The sequence below is a fragment of the Sarcophilus harrisii genome, chromosome 1 (assembly GCF_902635505.1).
Source record: "Sarcophilus harrisii chromosome 1, mSarHar1.11, whole genome shotgun sequence".
NCBI classification, from domain to species: Eukaryota; Metazoa; Chordata; class Mammalia; order Dasyuromorphia; family Dasyuridae; genus Sarcophilus; species Sarcophilus harrisii.
Window position 1 is genome coordinate 70,924,209 of NC_045426.1, and position 20,675 is coordinate 70,944,883.

At 34.8% G+C, this 20,675-nt stretch overlaps 1 protein-coding gene across 6 annotated transcripts in view; it reads left to right on the forward strand.

Annotated features, from left to right (window-relative positions):
* Positions 1-20,675, forward strand: part of COBL (cordon-bleu WH2 repeat protein) — a 335,540-nt gene that overhangs the window by 220,440 nt on the left and 94,425 nt on the right. For 4 of the 6 annotated variants that reach the window (XM_031957165.1, XM_031957169.1, XM_031957166.1 and 1 more), the window contains 2 exons: positions 12,501-12,639; positions 16,383-16,553. In XM_031957165.1, coding sequence (XP_031813025.1) covers positions 12,501-12,639; positions 16,383-16,553 — 310 coding nt within the window. The remainder of the gene's footprint in view (positions 1-12,500; positions 12,640-16,382; positions 16,554-20,675) is intronic. The other 2 variants (XM_031957173.1, XM_031957195.1) reach the window with 1 other exon arrangement.

Consider the following 20,675-nt stretch of genomic DNA (forward strand, 5'->3'; position numbering starts at 1 on the left):
AAATCCTCTGATTTTATATATAAGGAAACTGAGGTCCAGTAAAGACATGTGATTTTTCCCAAGGTCATAAAAATAATAAGCAGAGCCAAGAAGTTAAATCATTTCACACCAAAACAACTCTCCTTCCACTATCCCTCACTGCCTTTCTCCCAGTCTGCAGTCAACTAGACAATACCCCAGAAAAAGAAAAGGAAAGAAACTTCTTTTTGAATTAAAAACCTACTAGGAATCTAGTTTCCTGGACTCTAGTGTTGAGTATACCCTTTTTTTCAAATATACTCTTGCTTTGCCTTGTTTTAGCCTATCTAATCTGTACTCCTTTGAATATACATTTGCAAAAATCAGCTTTAAAATGATGATTTTTTTCGAACAAGCTCATCATCCTTGGGCAGATTCTAACATCCTCTATAAGCCCAGAATCTAATTAAAGTTTTGATTTTTCACAATAATACATCGTGCTTTCCACATTCTTAAAATATTCATTCAATACTGTAAAGATCTCTCAAAATAGCCTTGTGTCCAGAAATGAATTTGATTGAAAATCTCCTCTTGCATCCTGTGTGGTCTTCCAAAGAAAGAGGGCTGAGGGCTAAGGGTGGATTGTACTTGTCAGATTTAGGTCAAATAAGAACATTTTATCTTAATTATAAAATGGCCATTGTATTCAGAAAACAGGCAGTCTTGTAGACAAGTTGGCTCTCTGCTGCTAGGTTACAGGAGAATAAACCTTAGAATAATCTCATCAAGTCTGGCTTCTTATTTTTCTTAACCTAAAAAAAAAAAAATCTAAGCATCGGGAACAGCAAATATCAGGGAAGGAAGGGGGCTGATAGCAAAATGTGGATAGCGAATTAGTTTAGATCATATTGTTAGGATCTGGTTCCTTTATAAAGGAATCAGTCAGCCATGACAAATGAGTTTCAAGTTCTATTGTTTGGTTATACTTAATTCAAAAAAAGAAAAAAGAAAAGAAAAGAAAAAAGAAACAATATCCTTTATGTAGTTCTTTTGTCTTTTTTTTTTCTTCCAGGTTTACTTCCCAGATCAACCAAGGTTGATATTAAAGAACCAATTGAATAATTTTTATATTGTGCCCTAAAATTGAATTAAAGTAAAACGCTCTGAAAACTTTTTAAAAAATCAATAACTAATAACTGCCTAATAGAAAATGTTTAAGAGGGAGATGGAATATTATAAAGGCCCTTCTTACTGAAAAAAAAAAAAACTAAAGAATTTGAATTAATTTTATAAGAAAGTTCAGGTTCTTTCACAGAGGATTTTGTTATGTAGATTTTTCTTAGTAGCACATTTTAACTTCATGTAACTTTGCCTTTCTTTTAATTTTAACTTATAGTTGACTAAATAAGAGAATAAGTTTTATAAGGTTGATTAAGCTTTCCTTATTAAAATGGTTCATATTTTGTTTCTCTTATCTCTCTTCTAGATTAGTTTGGGCTAGACATTTTTTGCTTGATCTCTTAAAAATTCTTCTAGAGTTTAACTTTTTTTTTTAAAGCCATCACTTGTAAGGCAGTATAGACTTTCAGAGTAGACTATCATCTACAAAGAAAATCCATTCCTTGGGTAAATAAGGAAGTGATACATCTCTGAGGAATTTAACTGTGCTGGGCTAATGCATTTTACATACTCTCTTGTCTCCAACAAGTACCAAGGGAGCTTTATCGGTTACAAAAAAAATAAAATGGTGCTTCTTGGTTGCCTCCCATTTCCTTCAAATACTATGTATCCTCTGTGTGCCTAGACATTTGTATTTTCTCTCCTGTTGAAATGTATGCTTCTTGAGGACATGGGCTACTCTAGTTGTACTTCAGTTTGTTGTTGTTGTGTATATGTATATTTTACTTTCTTTGTATCCTCAGCACTTAGCATGGTGCCTGACACATAGTAAGCAATTAATAAATGCTTGTTGAATGACTGACACCAGGGAAGTATAGTTGGATGGGGGAATATAAATGATTGTCATCTCCAGGTCCAGGAAAGATTACAAGAAAACCTGGTTAGAGGATGAAATGATAAACTTCAGTATGGCGATAATAAACAGAGTTTAGGCACTTCCTGAACATTTTCACCTAAAATTAATAGTCTAAATTGTTTCTTTAGGAAATTGCAAAAGACTAGTCTGGGTTTAAAACTAAAAAGACTTGTTGAATAAGGAGTCATTTTTTGTTATAATTGGTATTGATTTGAAATACATTCTCTACTTAAATATTAATAACTAATAAAATTTCATAGTAATTATTCTTAATTTCTAAAGGAAATGCATCCATCCTCCTAAAACAGACATTGACAATCTTTTGCATATAAAATGCCATGTGTCCAAAAAGGGATGACTCCTACACCTTCTTCGAGCCACTTATATCTTTCAGGTTTCTCTTAAAAAACAAAAAAAAATTTCCTCCCCATTCCTAATGTTCAACCTCTCACCTCCCTTGGTCAAGGAAAAAAAGATTGCTTTGTTAAGCACAAATATAATGATCACATGCCATTTTAGAGGAAGAAACAATTATGTCACAGAGCTTTTTCTCTGCGCATGAACTATTTTGTCTTGTGGGCAGGAACTGGATAACTTATGTTTCCCTTAGAAGCAGCAGCAGCAGCTTGTTTCAGGAGTTAAAATACTAGACTTAGAGACAAGAAGACCTGAATTTGAAACCTACCTCAGACATTTATTACTTTGGGGGACCTGGATATGTCACTGTATCTTCATCACTCTCAGTTTCCTCATCTGATAATAGATCTATTTCACTGGGTTGTTTTGAGGAATAAATGAGGTGATAATATGTAAAGACTTTAAAAACCTTAATATGATAAGTTAATATTAGTTATTTTTATGATTTTTATTAGAAGTGATACAGTATTTGGCCCATGTCCTTGATAAGTTTTTTTTTTCATTCATTTAGTGAAAATTAAGAATTGAGGTAAAAGATGTCCTAGTTTGCTTTTATAAAAGAGTTAGCCAGGGTAAGATCCTCAGTTTCTGGCCAGAACAGAAACAATTGCTAGATATACTAACTCTGAGCCATCAAAACCCAAACAATGACTTCAAAAAGGTCTCCCCCTGCTTCCAGGCCCATTGCCCAATATCCCAATCTATGTCTTTCCTGTGGGTTTCAATGACTCTGGAGGACAGAGTGAGACAGATAACTTTGCCCAGCTAATCCACTTGCAAGTCAATACATCACCCTCATGATGCCATTGGTACTCTTTAAGAACCAGGGATGGATATAAGAGCAAGCAACTACAATATCAGTAGTGAAGAGGAAGCTGAATACGTAGTTAAGGGTGTGGATCTAAGATGGAACTCAGTCTCCTACTCCTTCTGGGACATTAGATAAATTCTTTAACCTTCTTGGGTCTCATGTGTAAAATAGCACCAACCTTTTTCAACTCTCATCTGTGATCCCATGTCTCCAAAGGCACCTTTTAACAACAAATTTGTGATCCTAAAGCTGTAGATACCACCCATAACAACTACCAAGGACACCCCCATAATTATTAAGTACTTATTCTGTATAAGGTACTGTAATCAGTAACTACCCTATAAACATAAAAGCAATCCTATTCCCAATAACTTTGCAGTTTAATTGGACAAGAAACATTTATATGAATAATTGTATGATAAAAGGGACAGTTAAATAAGTACAAAGAAGAGATTTGTGCAAAGTGCTGTAAGAAATTTGAAGAACTAATTTCTCCCTGAGGGAAGAAGGGAAGAGAGAAAACCAGAGGAAGCTTCATGGAGAATTTAGTCCCTGACTTGAACCTTGAAGTAAGGGAAGTCTTTTGCCGGTGTGGTAAGGCATTATGGGGAGAATATAAGCCAAAGGCACAGAAACAGGATAGAACAGGTTGAGAGCACCAGGCAAAGAGTATCTGAGGTGTGTCAAATCGTAGCTTCTAGGATAAAGTATGACATGAAATTAGGTTAACTTACCTCTTCCTCAAGAAGTCAGTTCATATGTAATCTGCAGGATATCTTTCTTGTTCCCTTTGATTGTTAATGTTCATCCTCTTTCCTTCATTTTAGAATTATCTTGTGTCTATTTTCCTGTTTATATGCTCTACCCCTCCACCCTTGGTAGAATATTAATTCCATGAGACTAGGAATTTTTTCTAAATTTGTTTTTTCTAAATTTTGCTTGTATTCCCATGACCTTGGTCATCAACAGGCACTTAATAAATATTTTATGAATTGCTTTGGATTGGCGGGGGGGGAAGGGGGGGAGGAAGTGTACATTAATGGGGTGAAGCTTGAATAGCAAGATGATAACATTATATTTTATTCTGTAGGTAATAAGGGAATTAATATAAAATTAAGTTGATGTAAAAATCAAATTGAAGAACCTAAATTTATAATTAGAAGGTTCCATATCAAGTCCCTTATATAGTAAATAAGGAAATGGAGATCCATAGCCCATTGTCACTAAGGTGGTAAGGGGTAAGAGTTAGTCTTTGAACTCAGATCTTTCAAGTCCACACCCAGTGCTTTCTGAAACTATGCCATGCTTTTTCCAAACAGAATGAGGCCCTCCCTGAGGTTGAAACTCAGCAATTTTAGCTTATGGGATTGATTTATTGTCACTTGCACTAAGAATGCCCCTAAAAATTATCCCAAACCACATTATTACACAAAGAACTTTTTTTCTTCCTCAGGCTCTCTGGCTTCTCCATTAATCCATTCAAAGACACACACACACACACACACACACACGAAAGCTAGAGCAGGGCACCTCCCCAAACACCCCATCAGCATCCCACAAGGTCCTTCTTTAACCAAAAGGATTATTTCCTACAATGAGATGGGGAGGGAAGATATTTTCCTATCCCTGTTAGAGGAGCTCTACTTTTACAGATCAAGGCAATTCAATTCTGATGTTTCTTCATGCTGTGTTATTGGCTAAGATTCTTTCTTTAAGCCAAAAAGCTTTTTCCTTACCTTCAGTTTGGGAGGCAGGGAATATTGCCATAGAATCTGTAGTTAGAAATACTAGCATTTATTTCTGTATCCTGAAAATGCTCAGTAATTGTTCCCTATTATTTCTTTTGGAGTTTTTTGTTATTGTTATTTTTTTTTTTCTTTTCCTCTTGGCTCTTAAGACATATACGTCAAATACTTACAGACTTAGCTGTGTATGTATTTCCACATAAGAATTAAAGAGCAGATTTTTTTCATAAAATTGTGAATTATGAAATGTCCATGGCAATTGCTTATACAAATATTTCTAGCTCAAGTCTGTTATAACAAGAAAAATATTTTTTAAAAATTCCAGGTGGAGCAAAGATGGTAGAAAAAAAAAGATGGTCACTTGCCTAAGTTCTCCCCAAAATAACTCTGAACACTTTTAAAGTTCCATAAAGCAGTTTCTGGAGCAGCAGAACCTACAAAAGGACAGGGTGAATTAATTTTCCAGCCAAAGACAAGTTAGAAGGTTGGCACAAATGGTCTGTACACTGGGATGAGAGCAGAGTTCAGGCTACACCAGGACAGAATAGGCCCTAGCAAACCAAGAGCAGATTTTGGGAATCACTGAATCAGCAGCAACTGTTTTCAGAGCTCTTGGCCCATAGACTGTAAGGAGGCAAACAGTTGATCAGAAGGAGTTTACAGAGGTCTCTTTGCTGGCTTTGGGGCCAAGATTCCTTTGTTTTGCCCTTTCTTGAATCCAGGTGGCAGTTGTAGGATGATAACACTAGCACGCTAGAACTTGTGGTAGAGCAGGGGACCCTTATCACTGTTGTGGCGGATAAAAGAGTGCTTGTGGTCACTCACAGACCAGAGCATAGGCCAGAAGAGTAGTAAATATGTGTCCTCAGCCCATACTATCTTGGAACAACAGAAAATTGAGAAGTCCTAGAAGTATCTCTGAAAACAGCTAAACAAAACCCTTGAAACTTAGGACAATGCACCCTCCACTCTGAAAACTGAACCCTACTTTAACAAAGAGTTAAAAATCAGAAATCCAGATTAGAAAAATGAGCAAACAATCAAAAAAATTTCTGACCTTAGAAAATTACTATGGTGACAAGGAAGATCAAAACAAAACAAGATAATAAAGTTAGATTTCCTACATACAAAGCCTCCAAGAAAAATATGAATTGATCTCAGATCCAGAATGACTTAACAAATTTTGGAAAATCAGGTAAGAGAGAGAGAAGAAAAATTCAGAAGAGAAATGAATAATGCAAAGAAATTGTGGGGAAAAAAAATCAAAGCTTGATTAAAAGAGACTCACAAAAATACTGAAAAAAATAACACCTAAAATCCCCAAACTAGGCCAAATGGTAAAAATAGTACATAAAACCAGCGAGGAGAAGAATGCATTGAAAAACAGAATTGGCCAAATAGAAAAGGATGTACAAAAGCCTACTGAAGAAAATAGTTCCTTAAAAATTAGAATTGAACAAGCAGAAGCTAATGGCCTTATGAAAAACCAAGAAAAAATGAAACAAAAACAAAAGTGTGAAAAAATAGAAGACAATGTGTGAAATATCTCATTAAAAGATTAACCGACTGAGAAATAGATCTAGAAGAGATAATTAATAAATTATTGTCTGCCTGAAAGCCATAATCAAAATAAGCGCCTGGACATAAATATTATCAAGAAAAACTGCTCTCCTGAAAGAGATCCCCAAAAATGAAAAGTCCTAGGAATTCAGTAGCCACATTCCAGAGTTCCAAGGTCAAGGAGCAAATATTACAAGCAGACAGAAAGAAACAATTCACATATCATGGAGCCACAGTTAGGATAACACAAAATTTAGTAACTTTTACACAAAAGAATCTTGAGGGCTTAGAATATAATATTCTGCAGGGCAAGGTAGCTAGGATTACAAGGAAGAATCTTCTACCCAGCAAAACTCAGTATAATCTTTCAAGAGGAAAAAAAGGATATTTAATGAAATAAAGGACTTTTAATAAGCACTCTTGATGAAAAGACCAGAACTGAGAAGAAAATTTGACTTTCAAGTATAAGACTCAAGACAATAATAAAAAGGGAAATAGAAAAAAGAAATCATAAAAAACTTAGTAAGATTAATCTATTTATAATTCTACACGGGAGATTGATACTTATAAGTTATAAGAACTTTTTTGTTATTAGGGAAGTTTGAAAGGATATATATATATATAGACAAAGGACACACAGGTGTGAGTCCAATATAAATGGATGATATGTAAAACAAATAAAATTAAGGGGTGAGAGATGGATGCTCTGAAAGAAAAAGAAAGGTAAAATGGGGCAAATGATCTGGTATAGGAGACAAGAAAAAGTTGTTTTTTTAACAATGTGGGGAAGATGTTGGAGGTAAAAGAGTGTGACTGAACCTTACTTTCATAGAAATATTCTTACAAGGAAGGAATAACATACATACTCAATTAATATAGAAGTTTATCTTACCCTATAGGAAAGCAGGAGGCAAAGAGGATAAAAGAAGGGGGAGTGATAGAAAGCAGAACAGATGGGGGGAGGTGATAGATGAAAAACACTTTTGAGGAGGGATAGGGAGAAAGGAGAGGTAGAATAGAACAAACAGAGAGGAAAATAAGATTGAGGGAAAAAAGTTAGCATTAATAACTATGAAAAAACATTTTGAACCAAGTTTCTCTGTTAAAGGACTCATTTTTCAAACATATAGAGAACTGAGTTAAATATACAAAAATAAGAGCCATTCCCTAATTAATAAATGACCAAAAGATAAGAGTAGTTTTCACATGAAGTAATCAAAGCTATCGATAGATATGAAAAATGATCAAAATATATGAATAGTTTTTACATGAAGTAATCAAAGATATTCTATAGATTACTCTTAACTCTTTATTGATTGGAGAAATGCAAATTAAAACAATTCTGAGGTACCACCTCATACTTATTGGATTGGTTAATAGGAAAGAAAAGGAAAATGACAAATGTTGGAAAGTGAGAGAAGTGAGACATTAATGCATTGTTGTTGAAGTTGTGACTTAATTTAATCATTCCATAGAGCAATTTGGAACTATGACCAAAGGGTTATAAAACTATGTATATCCTTTGACCTAGAATTATCACTTTGTCCAAAAAGGAAAAGGACCTATATGTACAGTAATATCTATAGCAGCTAGTTTCTGTAGGCAAATAATTGGAATTAAGGGGATTTCCATTTATTGGGAAATGGCTAGACAAATTGTGGTATGTGATTGTAATGGAATATTGTTGTGCTACGAGAAATGATGCACAGGATAGTCTCAGAAAAACCTGGAAAGACTTACAGAAACTGATACAAAGTGACATGTACTGCGTACAAAACAATATTATAAGACGATCAATTATGAATGATTTAGCTATGCTCAGCAGTATAATGATCCAAGACAACTCTGAAGGACTTAGGATTTGAAAATTCTATCCATACCCAGAGAAAGAACTGATGGTGTCAAAATCCAGATTGAAGCATACTTTTTAAACTTTATTTTTCTTGAGGATTTTTTTTCTTGTTTTCTTTCACAACATGACCAATATGGAAAAATGCTTTGCATGACTTCACATGTATAACCTATATCAAATTGCTTCCCTTCTCAATAAAGGGAGTGGGGAGAGAGGAAGAAAGTGAATTTAGAACTCAAACATTTTAAATGAATGTTAAAAATTGTTTTTACATGTAATTGGGGAAAATAAAATCCTAAAAAAAAATTGTTCATTTAAAAATGCCTAACACATGATGAATGTTCCTTGTTAATGCATTTTGTTCTTAAGTGAAGTAGAAAGAAATTGCTTGAACAGCAACTTTTGTTTCTTCTCATAACTTTCCATGAAGCGTGCCCAGTGTTATTCTTTCTGGAATCACCAAAGATGGCAGTGATAGGATTTGTTTTCACTGGCACACCTGGAAGGAGGAGGCCTTAGGCTTCTAGCAAATGAAATGTAACATAAACAACCAAATGCAGTGACTTAGTTGACCCTAGGGATTACTCAAAATTTGGGTGGATTCCTCTAAACCTTTCCTAGGAACTGTAAAATAAAATAAAACATAGAACAAAAAATACTCAGGGAACAAAGACTTTTCCTACTACTATAAACACCCAGTGATCTTATCTCTTTCAAAGTAATGTGATTCTAGTTCTCTTATTTCTGGAATGTTCCCCCAAAGTATAAATGATAAGGTAGGTTATATCCTGAAATCTGTCTGTATTCCACTACACCAATTTTGAAGACTGAATTGTCTGAATTCAGGATTAAAGAACTTGTAAGTGGAGTTAAATGTTTCAACAATATTTAAGGGGCATGTATCCTAGAGAACACCCAAGAAATACCCCAACATTGTTCAAGTGGGAAACTGATGATCCTTGTTCTGCTTAATCTCTGAAAGCAAAATGCAAACCAATCCAGTTATTGTTACAAGCACTATATGTTCACTCAAAAAAAAGAAATAACTTGTTAATAGTTAAAGATGGAGATAACGGATTCTCCATAATGGATAATGGATCCAGCACAGGCTGGAGGATCACTCTTGAGAAGTGTTTTAATAGGTATTCTTGCTCAGACATGGTTCAGGCTACAGAGATTCTTAGACTCCTCCCAGCTTTGAGAATCTATGAGTCTATTTAAAGCGATTAATTTAGTGATACCTACAACAAATGAATGTTTATTTTTATAGAATCAATATATGTCATAATACTGAGGCAGCAAGGTGACAGTGCATAGATCTCTGAACCTGAAGTTACAAAAGTTTGAGTTCAAATTCACCTTAGCTGTGTGACTCCTGGGCAAGTCATTTAAACTTGTTTGCCTCAGTTTCCTTATCTGTAAAATGAGAATCATAATAACACCTACCTCCCAAAGTAAAGTAATTTGAAACCTTAAATCTTTATTTAAGTGCTGGCTATTATTTAATATAATTAATATATTGGCTATGTATAAATTTATGTATCAATTATATATAAATATATAAGCTATATAGAAATACTAGCTATTGTTATTATACTTTACAGATTGCTCCTACAAGTGATGACCACATTTGTAAAATGTGAATTGACAACTTTTCCCAAGGTTTGAACATCATCCCACCTTCTATTATAGGCATACTTCCCCCTTATCTTATTTTTAAAACTCATGGCATTTTAATCATTCATTTCAATTAGACCTGAAGATACTGGCTTCTGAAGGCCCCTTTTAAAACACATACTTATTACCTGGGAAGGAAGATGGGGCTGGAAGGGTGGAAGGGACTAGCTATGTTACAATAAAATTGCCATTTTTCAGTTTGGGAAAACAAGGAAATCAGATCAGAAAGATGTAAACTCAAGAGGCTGAACCATAATGTCTAAATCTCTATTAGACTATAATTTCCATATGAGCAGAAATAACGTCTTATCTAATAACTTTTCATTATACATTTTCCAGTGCTCCATACTCATAGTTGCTTAATGTTTAAATGACTGAATAAAGTAGTAATAATAGTTTAGCTCTATTGGTGGAAAAAAAGAGGAGATATCAACATGTATTCAATTAAATGCTAAGTATATAAAGTAATATTCTTTTCAGATTGTCTTCATCTACTCTGTGTATATATACTGTTATTTGCATGTTGTTTTCCCCATTAAAATGTGAGCTAGTTGAGGGCAGGGACTTTTTTTGCCTTTCTTTTTATCCCTAGCACTTAGCACAGTGCCTGCCGTATAGTAAGTGTTTAATAAATGCTCATTGACTGAGTAATACAGTGAATTGAAATCATCACAGTCAAGCTAGATCCCAAATTTCTGAAAGAAGTAACTATGTAATTGCTTTTGCATTCATCCTCTTTTTTTTTTTCTTCTTGCTAGCTTTCCAAAATCTTATGTTGAATTGGCTCTACATCCCTCACCAGTTCTCTTTAAACAACCCCCCTTTTTTAACTTTTTTGAAACTGTGTCTTGGTATCTTCCAGATTTCATTCTTTAGAACTTCTCTTTCCTCTTGAACTGACTTTACCCTATACAATTGTTGGCCATGAGATTCTGTTTATGCTTTTTTGACTCATTTTGCCATCAGCTCTTCCCAGACCTAGACAAATGCCTACCTCTTTCACATATTCTAAAATAGAGTGATCACTTGTCCCCAAGGTTCTCATTATTTCCACTTCAGCAATCAGTTTCTCCTTGTTGGTAAGATTCAAATACAGACTAACAATTTATGCCATTTCTTCCTCTCCTTTTTTGATGAATGACATTATTAAGGCAAGCCAAAGATTTATTGCTGCTCTGCCTTGGGCAGAAACACCAACAGCAATTGCCTAGATAATTGAAGTCCCTCCATCACTGTCATATGATGTCTTTGTATCTATTTTAAAACGTTTCATGACCTGCTTCTCTTTTTATGGGCTGTTTCCTTCTTTTGTCTAAGTACTCCCTCAAGTAGTCTCTCTTTTCATTGATCAATCAAATGCTTCCCATTGTGCTTTCCTGCCTTGGTTCCAGGATTTCCTCAAATAAGTATATTTTCTTCATATACAATCTTGGACCACCCATCCTTTTCCTTTCAATCTCTTCTCATCTTTTGTTAGGCCCTTCTATGGCCTTTTTCTAGGCAACCATAATCTAGTCACAGATGCCACAAGAAGTCCCATTGGTATCTGTGTATGAGAGCAAATGTGTCATCTTGTGTTATTGTCCATATTTCACCTTGCTTATTACTTGGAGATTGTGCATTTATAAATAGGCACATAAAAATGGATTTTGTTGCAATTTTCCTTTTGGGATTTCTTCTCTTGTGAATTAGTAGGCAGATGACTGGCATAGTTGATAGAACTGGACGTGCAGTCAGGAATATGAGTTTAAATCTGGTCTCAGATTTGGTCTTTTGGCAAGACACACAATCTCTATTTGTCTCAGTTTCTTCATCTGTAAAATGTAGGTAATAATAGCACCTACTGCACAAAGTAGTTATGAGAATATTTATATTTATTTGTGAAATTATTTATTTATTTATATAAATATTTAGTTATGAGATAATATTTATAAAATGCTTAGCACAGTGCCTGGCACATGGTAGGTACTTTATAAATGAAAGTTAGCAGTAGTAGCATTGAATCTTTTTTCTTTCTCCTTTGTAGCCAGGTGGCACAGTATATACTGCTAGCTCAGTGACCTTTGAGCAAAATTATTTGATTTCTCAAGAAATCTCTCAAGGATTAAGCCATATATTAAGCTTCTATTATATTAAGATATATATATATATATGTATACATACATATATACACACACACATACACACACATCTAGAATAAACTATACATTATATATATGTGTGTGTATGTGTGTGTGTATATATATATATATATGTATGTATGTATATATGTAAAGTTCCTTTACCAGGAGCTACCTGCACCAGTGAAAATTACAGGTCCAGAACCCTTCCTTTAGAAAATAAAGAATCAACCATTGGAATACAGAATCAGTTTCTAACAAACTATGTAGTCACTCACCTGACACAGCCTCAACTTGACATTTTTCCTTCCTTGTTTTTTTCTAGGTATTTCAAGTATCGCAGAACGAATTACAGAAGAAAAAGAGACGTGCTCCAGCACCGCCACCACCACCGCCGCCGCCATCAACTCCCCTCATCCCAAACAGGACAGATGACAAGGAAGAGAATAGGAAGAGCACAATGGGTGAGAGACAGCTTTCTTCTCTTAGTTTTTGCATGTGCCTTGTATATTGGTTTTGCTTTAATTTCTAGACTTACCATTAACAATGAAAACAAACTTGTCTCAGAGTTACAATATAATGTGGAAAAATATTTATGCTGAAGAAAGAAAGTCTGGAAATGAAGGCTTTTGGTAGGTTGTGTCCACCTTGCCACGTGAAAACTTTGTAGATGAACACTATCAGTAGGGCAGAAAGTAAGGCAAAAGTGAGAGGAAGTCAGGAAGAAATAGAATGAGTATGAGTTTGTGTTGTGTGAGAGATTGTAAATCCATGCATTTGGCACTTGTGGAAGTTTTTTTAAAGGACATCTGCTGAAAATGGTTATTTTTAGACCCATGATATTTGTACATCATTTGACCATGTTCAAGAATCATTTGCTTTTGACACACCAAGTCCTTGAAATTAATCTCCGTTTATAAACTCTTTACATGTAGAGGCCCTGAAATACTTCAGGAGGAAAAAGCATAGAAGAAAGTAAACTTTAGGTAACTTTTCTGCAGGAAAAACATTCATTGATTCAAGAACAGATATTTTTAAAATTATGCAGTAAGGGGATTTTTAAAAATGAATTGTATTAAGAAAACAAACTTGTTTCTGGAGCATAAAAAAGTCAGTTTTGAGAGACTACCCAGTCCAGCTCATTATCCTGAATGGTAATGTTGCTGAATATGCTCTCTAATTACCTACCTTTGACTATGTTGCTCACAGGACATCTAAAACAGAATCTGCTCCTATGAGGGAATTTCCCACCATGTCTCCTTATGGGAATCTGAAACTTTAATAAGAACCACTTAGCTCAATTCACAGTCTGGGGAGTTAATTATGCTGACAAATAATCGAGCCCATATTTCATATAATTTTCTTTTTTTATTTCAAAATCCTATTTTCACATCATCAGTATTAGTTTTTTCCCCATTCCCATAATGAATTATCTTCTACCCTCAATCATTATTTCTGCCAAACACCTGCTTATTCAAAAAATTATCTTAGACTTTTAACAAATCTCATATGTCCTACCATAGGCTTATTCTTAAAACCAAATATCTATCGTCTTTTCAAGCTCTCTGTCTGAAAATGGAAGAAAGATTTAGATGTGGGGGTCTAAGAATCTTATCACCATATCTACTACCTGTTGTTAGAAACACAAGTGACAACAAGGGTGTGATCTAGTCAGACTACATCTGAACTAGAACTATTCTATTTCAGGAGAGGAGATGCACCTGCTAGTCCGAAGGGTTTCAGTCTAGTGTCTGCCTTTCTTTTTCTTCTCTTTCTCTCCCTCCTCTTTTCCTGCACTCTCTCTACCACCTTATTCTCCATTTCTCTTTTCCTCTCCCTTTCCCCCTCTTCCTCTCTCTTCTCTGCCTTTTTTCTCTCTTCTTTTCTCCCCATCTCCCTCTCCTTTTCCTTTTCTCCCTCTCCTTCTCTCATTCCTCTCCCTCTCATTCTTTCTATCTCCCTCTCCTTGTCTCTCCTTTCCCCCTCCTCTTTCTTCTTTCTCTCTTTGCCTCTCTTTCTCCTTCTATTTTTCTTCCCTTCTCCTACTTCCCCCTCTTAAGCATACATATACATTTAGATTTCAGCAGTATGAGTATCCTTCCTCTAAACAGATCATACCTCCTCTTTTTAAGAAGACAAACAAATAAATGTTGCCCTCTCTGAACTGCTGCTCAGACCTCTCTACTAACTCCATAATGAAACATTGGAATTAAAATTTATATACTTCTCCTTTACATACATTCATACAAAGACACACACACACACACACACACACATACACACACACACACAGAGTTAACTAAGTTGTTCTTTAAATTCAGCTACTATATATGAGTGTAACTGAACAGGCTAGCCTGTTAAATATGGAGTGATATATTAAAGGAGTAAGGAAACTGTGTAATTAATGAGAACACATTTTAAATGAATGACCATTTAGGGGAGAAAAATCATTTTTACTTTTTAAAAAAAGTTATTGAGCTTTTTTTTTTAAATAAAGATGGTCTAAATTACGGACAAAAAGAGATCAACTAACTTGTTAGACTTGAACTGCCCTCCCCTTCTCTATAAAAAAAAAATTTATAAAATGTACCAAAAAATTTTAGTATTTTGCAAACTTAAGCTTAATTTCTTTCCTGTATGTCTTTTTAAGGTCATAGCCTACAAAGTATTGAGGGTGGTTTTTAATGTGTGACTTTGAGAAGTAATATCATTTTATCATCACACTTTATGCATCTTTAATCTTATTAATATGTATATGTTATGACCCAGAAAATGATACTTGCTGAAATGAATTTTATTCTAGGAAAGAAAAGTTGTAAGCAAGGTGAGACCAGAGTGCATTATTTATTTAGATTTTTTTTAAGTCAATATCTAATTTGCTAATGGTTTCATTCTAGTCTATCTGAAAAATATTCAGACACAATCATATAATTGGATTAAATTTTTAAAACTCAAAAAAAAGATAGTTCCATCTTCATTATGAAAGAGTTCATAGTGAAATAAGTAGAAAGATATCATTTGATAGTTTTAATAAATAATTTGAAAGAAAAAGTACCCAGTAAAATCAGCTAGTTAGCAGATGATAGTAGAATATTTCATTTCCAGAACCTATATTTTCTAAATCAGTAAACTGAAGTCTAGTAATGCTAAGTGGCTTTTCTCATAACTAACAGCAGAATCTCTTCAATGGCATTAGTAAATAAGAACCCATATACCCTGAGTCCCTGTATTGATCTTCCCACTACACAGTGAAACTTCTCTCCTAAACTCATTCATTTGAGCCTTGAATGAGACAGTATTGGAACAAATAATAGAAAGCACTCTATGAGAAGCAGTGTGGTATAGTGAGTAAAGCCAGCCTTGAATCCAAAGCTTAACATCTCTGACATCTATACTGGCTATTTCTTCCTGGGAAAGATACTTAAGTTCTTAGTACTCTAAGCAATTCTCAAAATGTCTTAGTTGCAGAGAAAATACCAACCCATATTAGTAGTTTCTCCTGTCAGTCTAACAGAAGTAAATTAAAATTTATCTCCCCAAGAAATACTAGGTATGAAAAAGTTTGAATAAATACACCCATGATCAACCCATAGCAGCTTATGGGTAGATTTTTTAAAAAATTAACATTAGATCGATTCATTTGTTTAGTGATTATCTTGTGCTGAGACATTCATTGTTCAAGTGAAATTAATATTCCCTTTTAGCTCAGTAAATGGAATAATCAGTGCAAAAAAATTTATAAGCTTTACAAATGTCAGTTGCTATTATTATAAATAATAATCATATTCACTTTTAGTCATTTTCATTTTTAAGTTCAGAATTAATAGGTTTTCTGCCACATCTGCCAAACTACAGGTAGGCATTTTATCTTTTGAACCATAACATATCTATCCTCAAATAAAATGTACAAAGTGTATGTTCACTTGGATTTTGTGTGTGTGTTGTGTGTGTGTGTGTGTGTGTGTGTGTGAGAGAGAGAGAGAGAGAGAAAGAAATAGAGAGAAAAACAGAGACAGAGAGAGAGAGAGAGAAACAGAGACAGAGAAAGAGAGAGAAAGAATGAAGAGAGAGAGAGAGAATAGAGAAACAGAAACACACCCAGAGAGAGAAAAGAAATATGATTAAGTATGTCTTAGATTTCTTTTTGAAAGGAAAGGTGTTTCTCAGCTGAAGCTTTGGAAGTAATTAGCCGATTGATTCCATATAGGTGTTGGACGGCAGGTGCCACAGAAGCCTCCTAGAGGCACTCCTCGAGGTCCACCTCAGTTAGTGCTTCCCCCACCCCCACCCTACCCTCCTCCAGACACAGATATTGTGGATTCTCCAGGGTTTCACAGAGAAGCAGATGGAACAGAATCCTCAGAACTGGGACCCAAACGTAGGTGTTTTATTTAAACTCTCTTTATTCTTCATTTCTCTGATGAACTCCTATTGAATGAGTTTCCAGACTTTGCATTCTGGTCTTTGGACATATATGTTTTTCCTTTTCAGCCTCTCTTCTTAAATGGACAATGCAATATGTTGTGTTTTTAACATGGAATGCACTATGGATGAAATACTGGAGCATGCAGAAACATATTTAATTTGTGTGTGGTGAAAATTAAAGCCAGAGTGATACTTTTGTGGCCAAAGACAGTCAATAAAGATAGCATGTTTCTCTCATTAGAAATGTCTTTAAAACATCTTTACTGATAGCATAGACTGTTAAATGAAAATGCTGCTTTGTTGTATTTGGAGGCTAAGCAGATAACTTTGCCACCAGATAACTTTCAGGGTTTTTACAAATACAGAATGTCAACAGCATAATAGCTAATGGCTATTCTACCCTTTAATAGTTAGCTGCCAGACTCTGAATGAAAGACCCCTGTATAATATAAAAACAACAACCCTATAAGGAACTTGCATTCTTGGATGATTTATTTGGAAATAAAAACACATATCATGCTACCTCTATTTTCTTTGACTTATACATTTGAAAGAATATACTATGTCAGTTAGCAGCTTGCACTTTCAAGTATTTTAAAATTCCCAGTCCTCGTACCAACAGCATTCCTCGTGAAGGCAAAAACATACCAATTAGTTGATGATACTCATTGCTGGAGTGAAATTTCAGCTTTTGATATTCTTTTCCTTGTCTTAGCCATCCCTTGATGTCCAGTACATTGAAAATGGGCTATCTGATTATCATCACCAATATGTAATAGTTTAATAAATCCTGTAAGGTAGATTAACCTGAAGTCAGGGGATACTTATATGGAAAAATCACATCATTGTTCAGGTCAAGCACTTGCTTGCCTTTGTCCCTTTCAAGTGTGAGTCAACATGTGGTGATACATGTTTAAAGCTAAACTGTCTTGGGATATATAAGTAGGAATAGACCCTTGCAGCATTTTCTTTGAGACATGGGGATGGGGGAGGTTTCATTATAAAAGGTACACAAATGAAATGAAGCACAAAGAAAGGGCCAAAATCGTGGAAGGAGAAATTAAATTTTCTTGCCCATTGACTTAGCCTTCCTTAATTCTCTTCAGAAAATAGTATTGTCCAGTTGGCTGCAGTATATTTAACGCAGGGTGTTGTTTGTATTGTTCATTTATTTCAGTCAATCCCGGATCTTCATGACTCCAGTTGGAGTTTTCTTGTCAAAGATGGTGGAGTGGTTTGCTATGTCCTTCTTCCACTCATTTTACAGATAAGAAAACTGAGGCAAACATAGTTAAGTGACGCACAGAGTCACACAGATTCCAGGCCCAGCACTATCCATTGTACCACTGAGCCTTCCTGCTTAGTTTCCATTCTCAAGTTTGGTTTTCTGGAAGATTAAAGCCTTCAGAACACAATCCTATTTCAAAAGATATTTCTGAATTCTTTATGGTTAATAGATAGCTCATGGTGGTTTAGATTTCTGGTTTTTAAGGCTTCAAATCTCATTCAATTCTCACAACAACCTGAGTTGTTCCATTTTAGAGTTGAGGAGACTCAAATTCCAGAAAGGTCAGAAAATTAACAATGGAAAGGGCATTGGATTTGGAGTAAGAATTTAGTTATTGTTTTTGAGTCATTCATGTCCTCTTTCCATGACCCTTTGGAGGATTTTCTTGGCAAAGATACTAAAATGGTTTGCCATTTTCTTCTCCAGTTCATTTTACAGATATAGAATTGACACAAACAATTAAGTGATTTACCCAAAGCTATATGGCTACTAAGGACCTGAGGTCAAATTTGAACACAGGACCACCTGACTCCAGGCCTGGAATTCTATCTATTGTGCAACCTAACTAGCTTAGAGAAAGAAAATGGAATTCATATCCCTTCTCTGCTTTTTTACTGGGCCTTTGCCAATTCCTTAATTCCTTTGGGCTTCACCTGTGGTCATCTAAAAAAATAATAGGATTGAATTCAGCTCTAGAATCTTTGGTTCTTTTATGTTTCCAAATTCACATATCTATTGAAGAGGCAGACCCACAAATGATACCGATACTTTTTTAATAATTCAATGAGAGTTATGATTTACCTAGAAAATATGATACATTGAAGTTCTCTTCATCATTTCTCATCAATTATCATTTTCAATCCTTAAAAGATTTTTGTTTCTTTTATGTCTGAGAAAGAAAGTGCTTTTGCTGAAATTATGACATGTTTGAATGTCAGGTTTGGAGATATAAGTTACCAATTTGGGAAGGGTACCCTGAAAGAGAGCTCCGTTTGGTGGAGAAAGTGTAAGAGATATTCATAGAAAAGAAAATCTGTAACCTCTTGGGCTTCTACAGTGTCAGAAAGAGAGAATCTCTTCCTCCCCAACTTGATTAGGATTTAAAGAAGGTTAATTTCTGAATCAAAACTAGGGCTTAAGAACAAAAGAAGGAAAGAAGGAACCTCAGTTTCTTTATGTCTCATGCTTTAATTTCTCCTTCCTTAATCCCTCTTTTTGGTCCCTTCTTTGTGCTTCATTTCATTTGTGTATCTTTTACAATGAAACCTCCCCCAACCCCCTTGTCTCAAATTAAACTAAGGAAAATATACAGAATACCCCCATACTATTCTTTATCCTATTTTACACACACATACAAACACATGCACATCCCCAACAACCTACCAACACACTAACATCCTTACACAGAAATAATAGAGAGGAAAGACCTAAGAGTCAAAGATACTATGATTTCCTTAAGATCCAAAACTGCATCTTATTTTATCTGGTATTCTTCATTGCCTAGCATAGTGCTTTATTTCATTGAGAGAGTCATAAAAAAAGTCTCCTTTTTCCTTCTTCTTTTCCTCCCAGTTCCACTTCTTCACTGTCATCCTAGGAACCATGAAACTGAATGGATTCTATCCTGAATCTTTCTTTTCTATAGTTAGTACACAGTTATACCATATTATGTATGGATCATTCAAAACAGTGATCTTATATCTCTGACTGAACTAAATGCCTTAGTGATACAGGCCTGGGGTGGAGAAGGTGAAGGGAGAGAGGAATGATAAGACAAAATGAACCTATTATTTCCCCTTTGATTTTAGTTTTTTTCTCTAATATTTAACTGTACAAAAGTCCTACCCTCACCCATTACAAGGTACCATACAATCCATTATTGCCACAGAAAAGTTCAGATTAGGTAGTTTATATTTCTGTCCTGGTACTTCTAGGTCAGCCTCTTTGGTCTATTGGTGACTAGACATTCTTGGCTTCCTGACTACAGATATTCTTGGACCAGTTTTCAGCAGCTTTACCTATCAACTTCCATTGAACTCATTTTAATCCTCTCTTCTTTGTGACATGAAAAGATATTCATGGAAAATGTTTTAAGAGGTAACTTTTCCTTTCACATATACTGTGATGTTTGGTCAACAACAACAATGATCTGCAAAGACTTTAAAAAAATAGATACAACTAGACAACCCTAAAGTAAAGACACTATACTTGCTGTCTTGTGCCCCCTTCTCAAAATCTTAAACTTGAGAAGATATATTTGTAGCCCATTCACTCACTTTCATCCATTTTTTTATCACGTGTCTTGGACAACCTTTGAATCACTGTTATTCTGAGAAAGTTTTTCTTATTCCTTCAGTCTTTTTAATATTTGTTATCTTGCTTTAAAGCCTTCCAAATGGCCTTCCTCTCACACTTCTTCACAGAAATTCCGATTCAGAAGAGACCAGAGAAATCTTATAGTCCCATACCTGAACAGTAATGTCCTCTATACTAACCCTCAACAGTTAATCATTCAGCCTCTGCCTTGAAAATGCACCATCTCCTAACTAAGTTCGTCTGTGTCCCTTTAGGTGATTTTTGATTTCCTTCCATCACAAGAGAATTTGCCTCTGCAACTTCCACCAATTTATCCTGCTTTTGCCTTTTGGCACCAAGAAGTCTTGGTATCCATTATCACATCCCCCTTAAGTCTTCTTTTACCCAAGCTAAATATTAACATCCCCAATTCCTAAATTCTTGTCTCATGATCTCTAGTTTTCTCCCTTGTTCTGGATGTTCTCTTCTGGA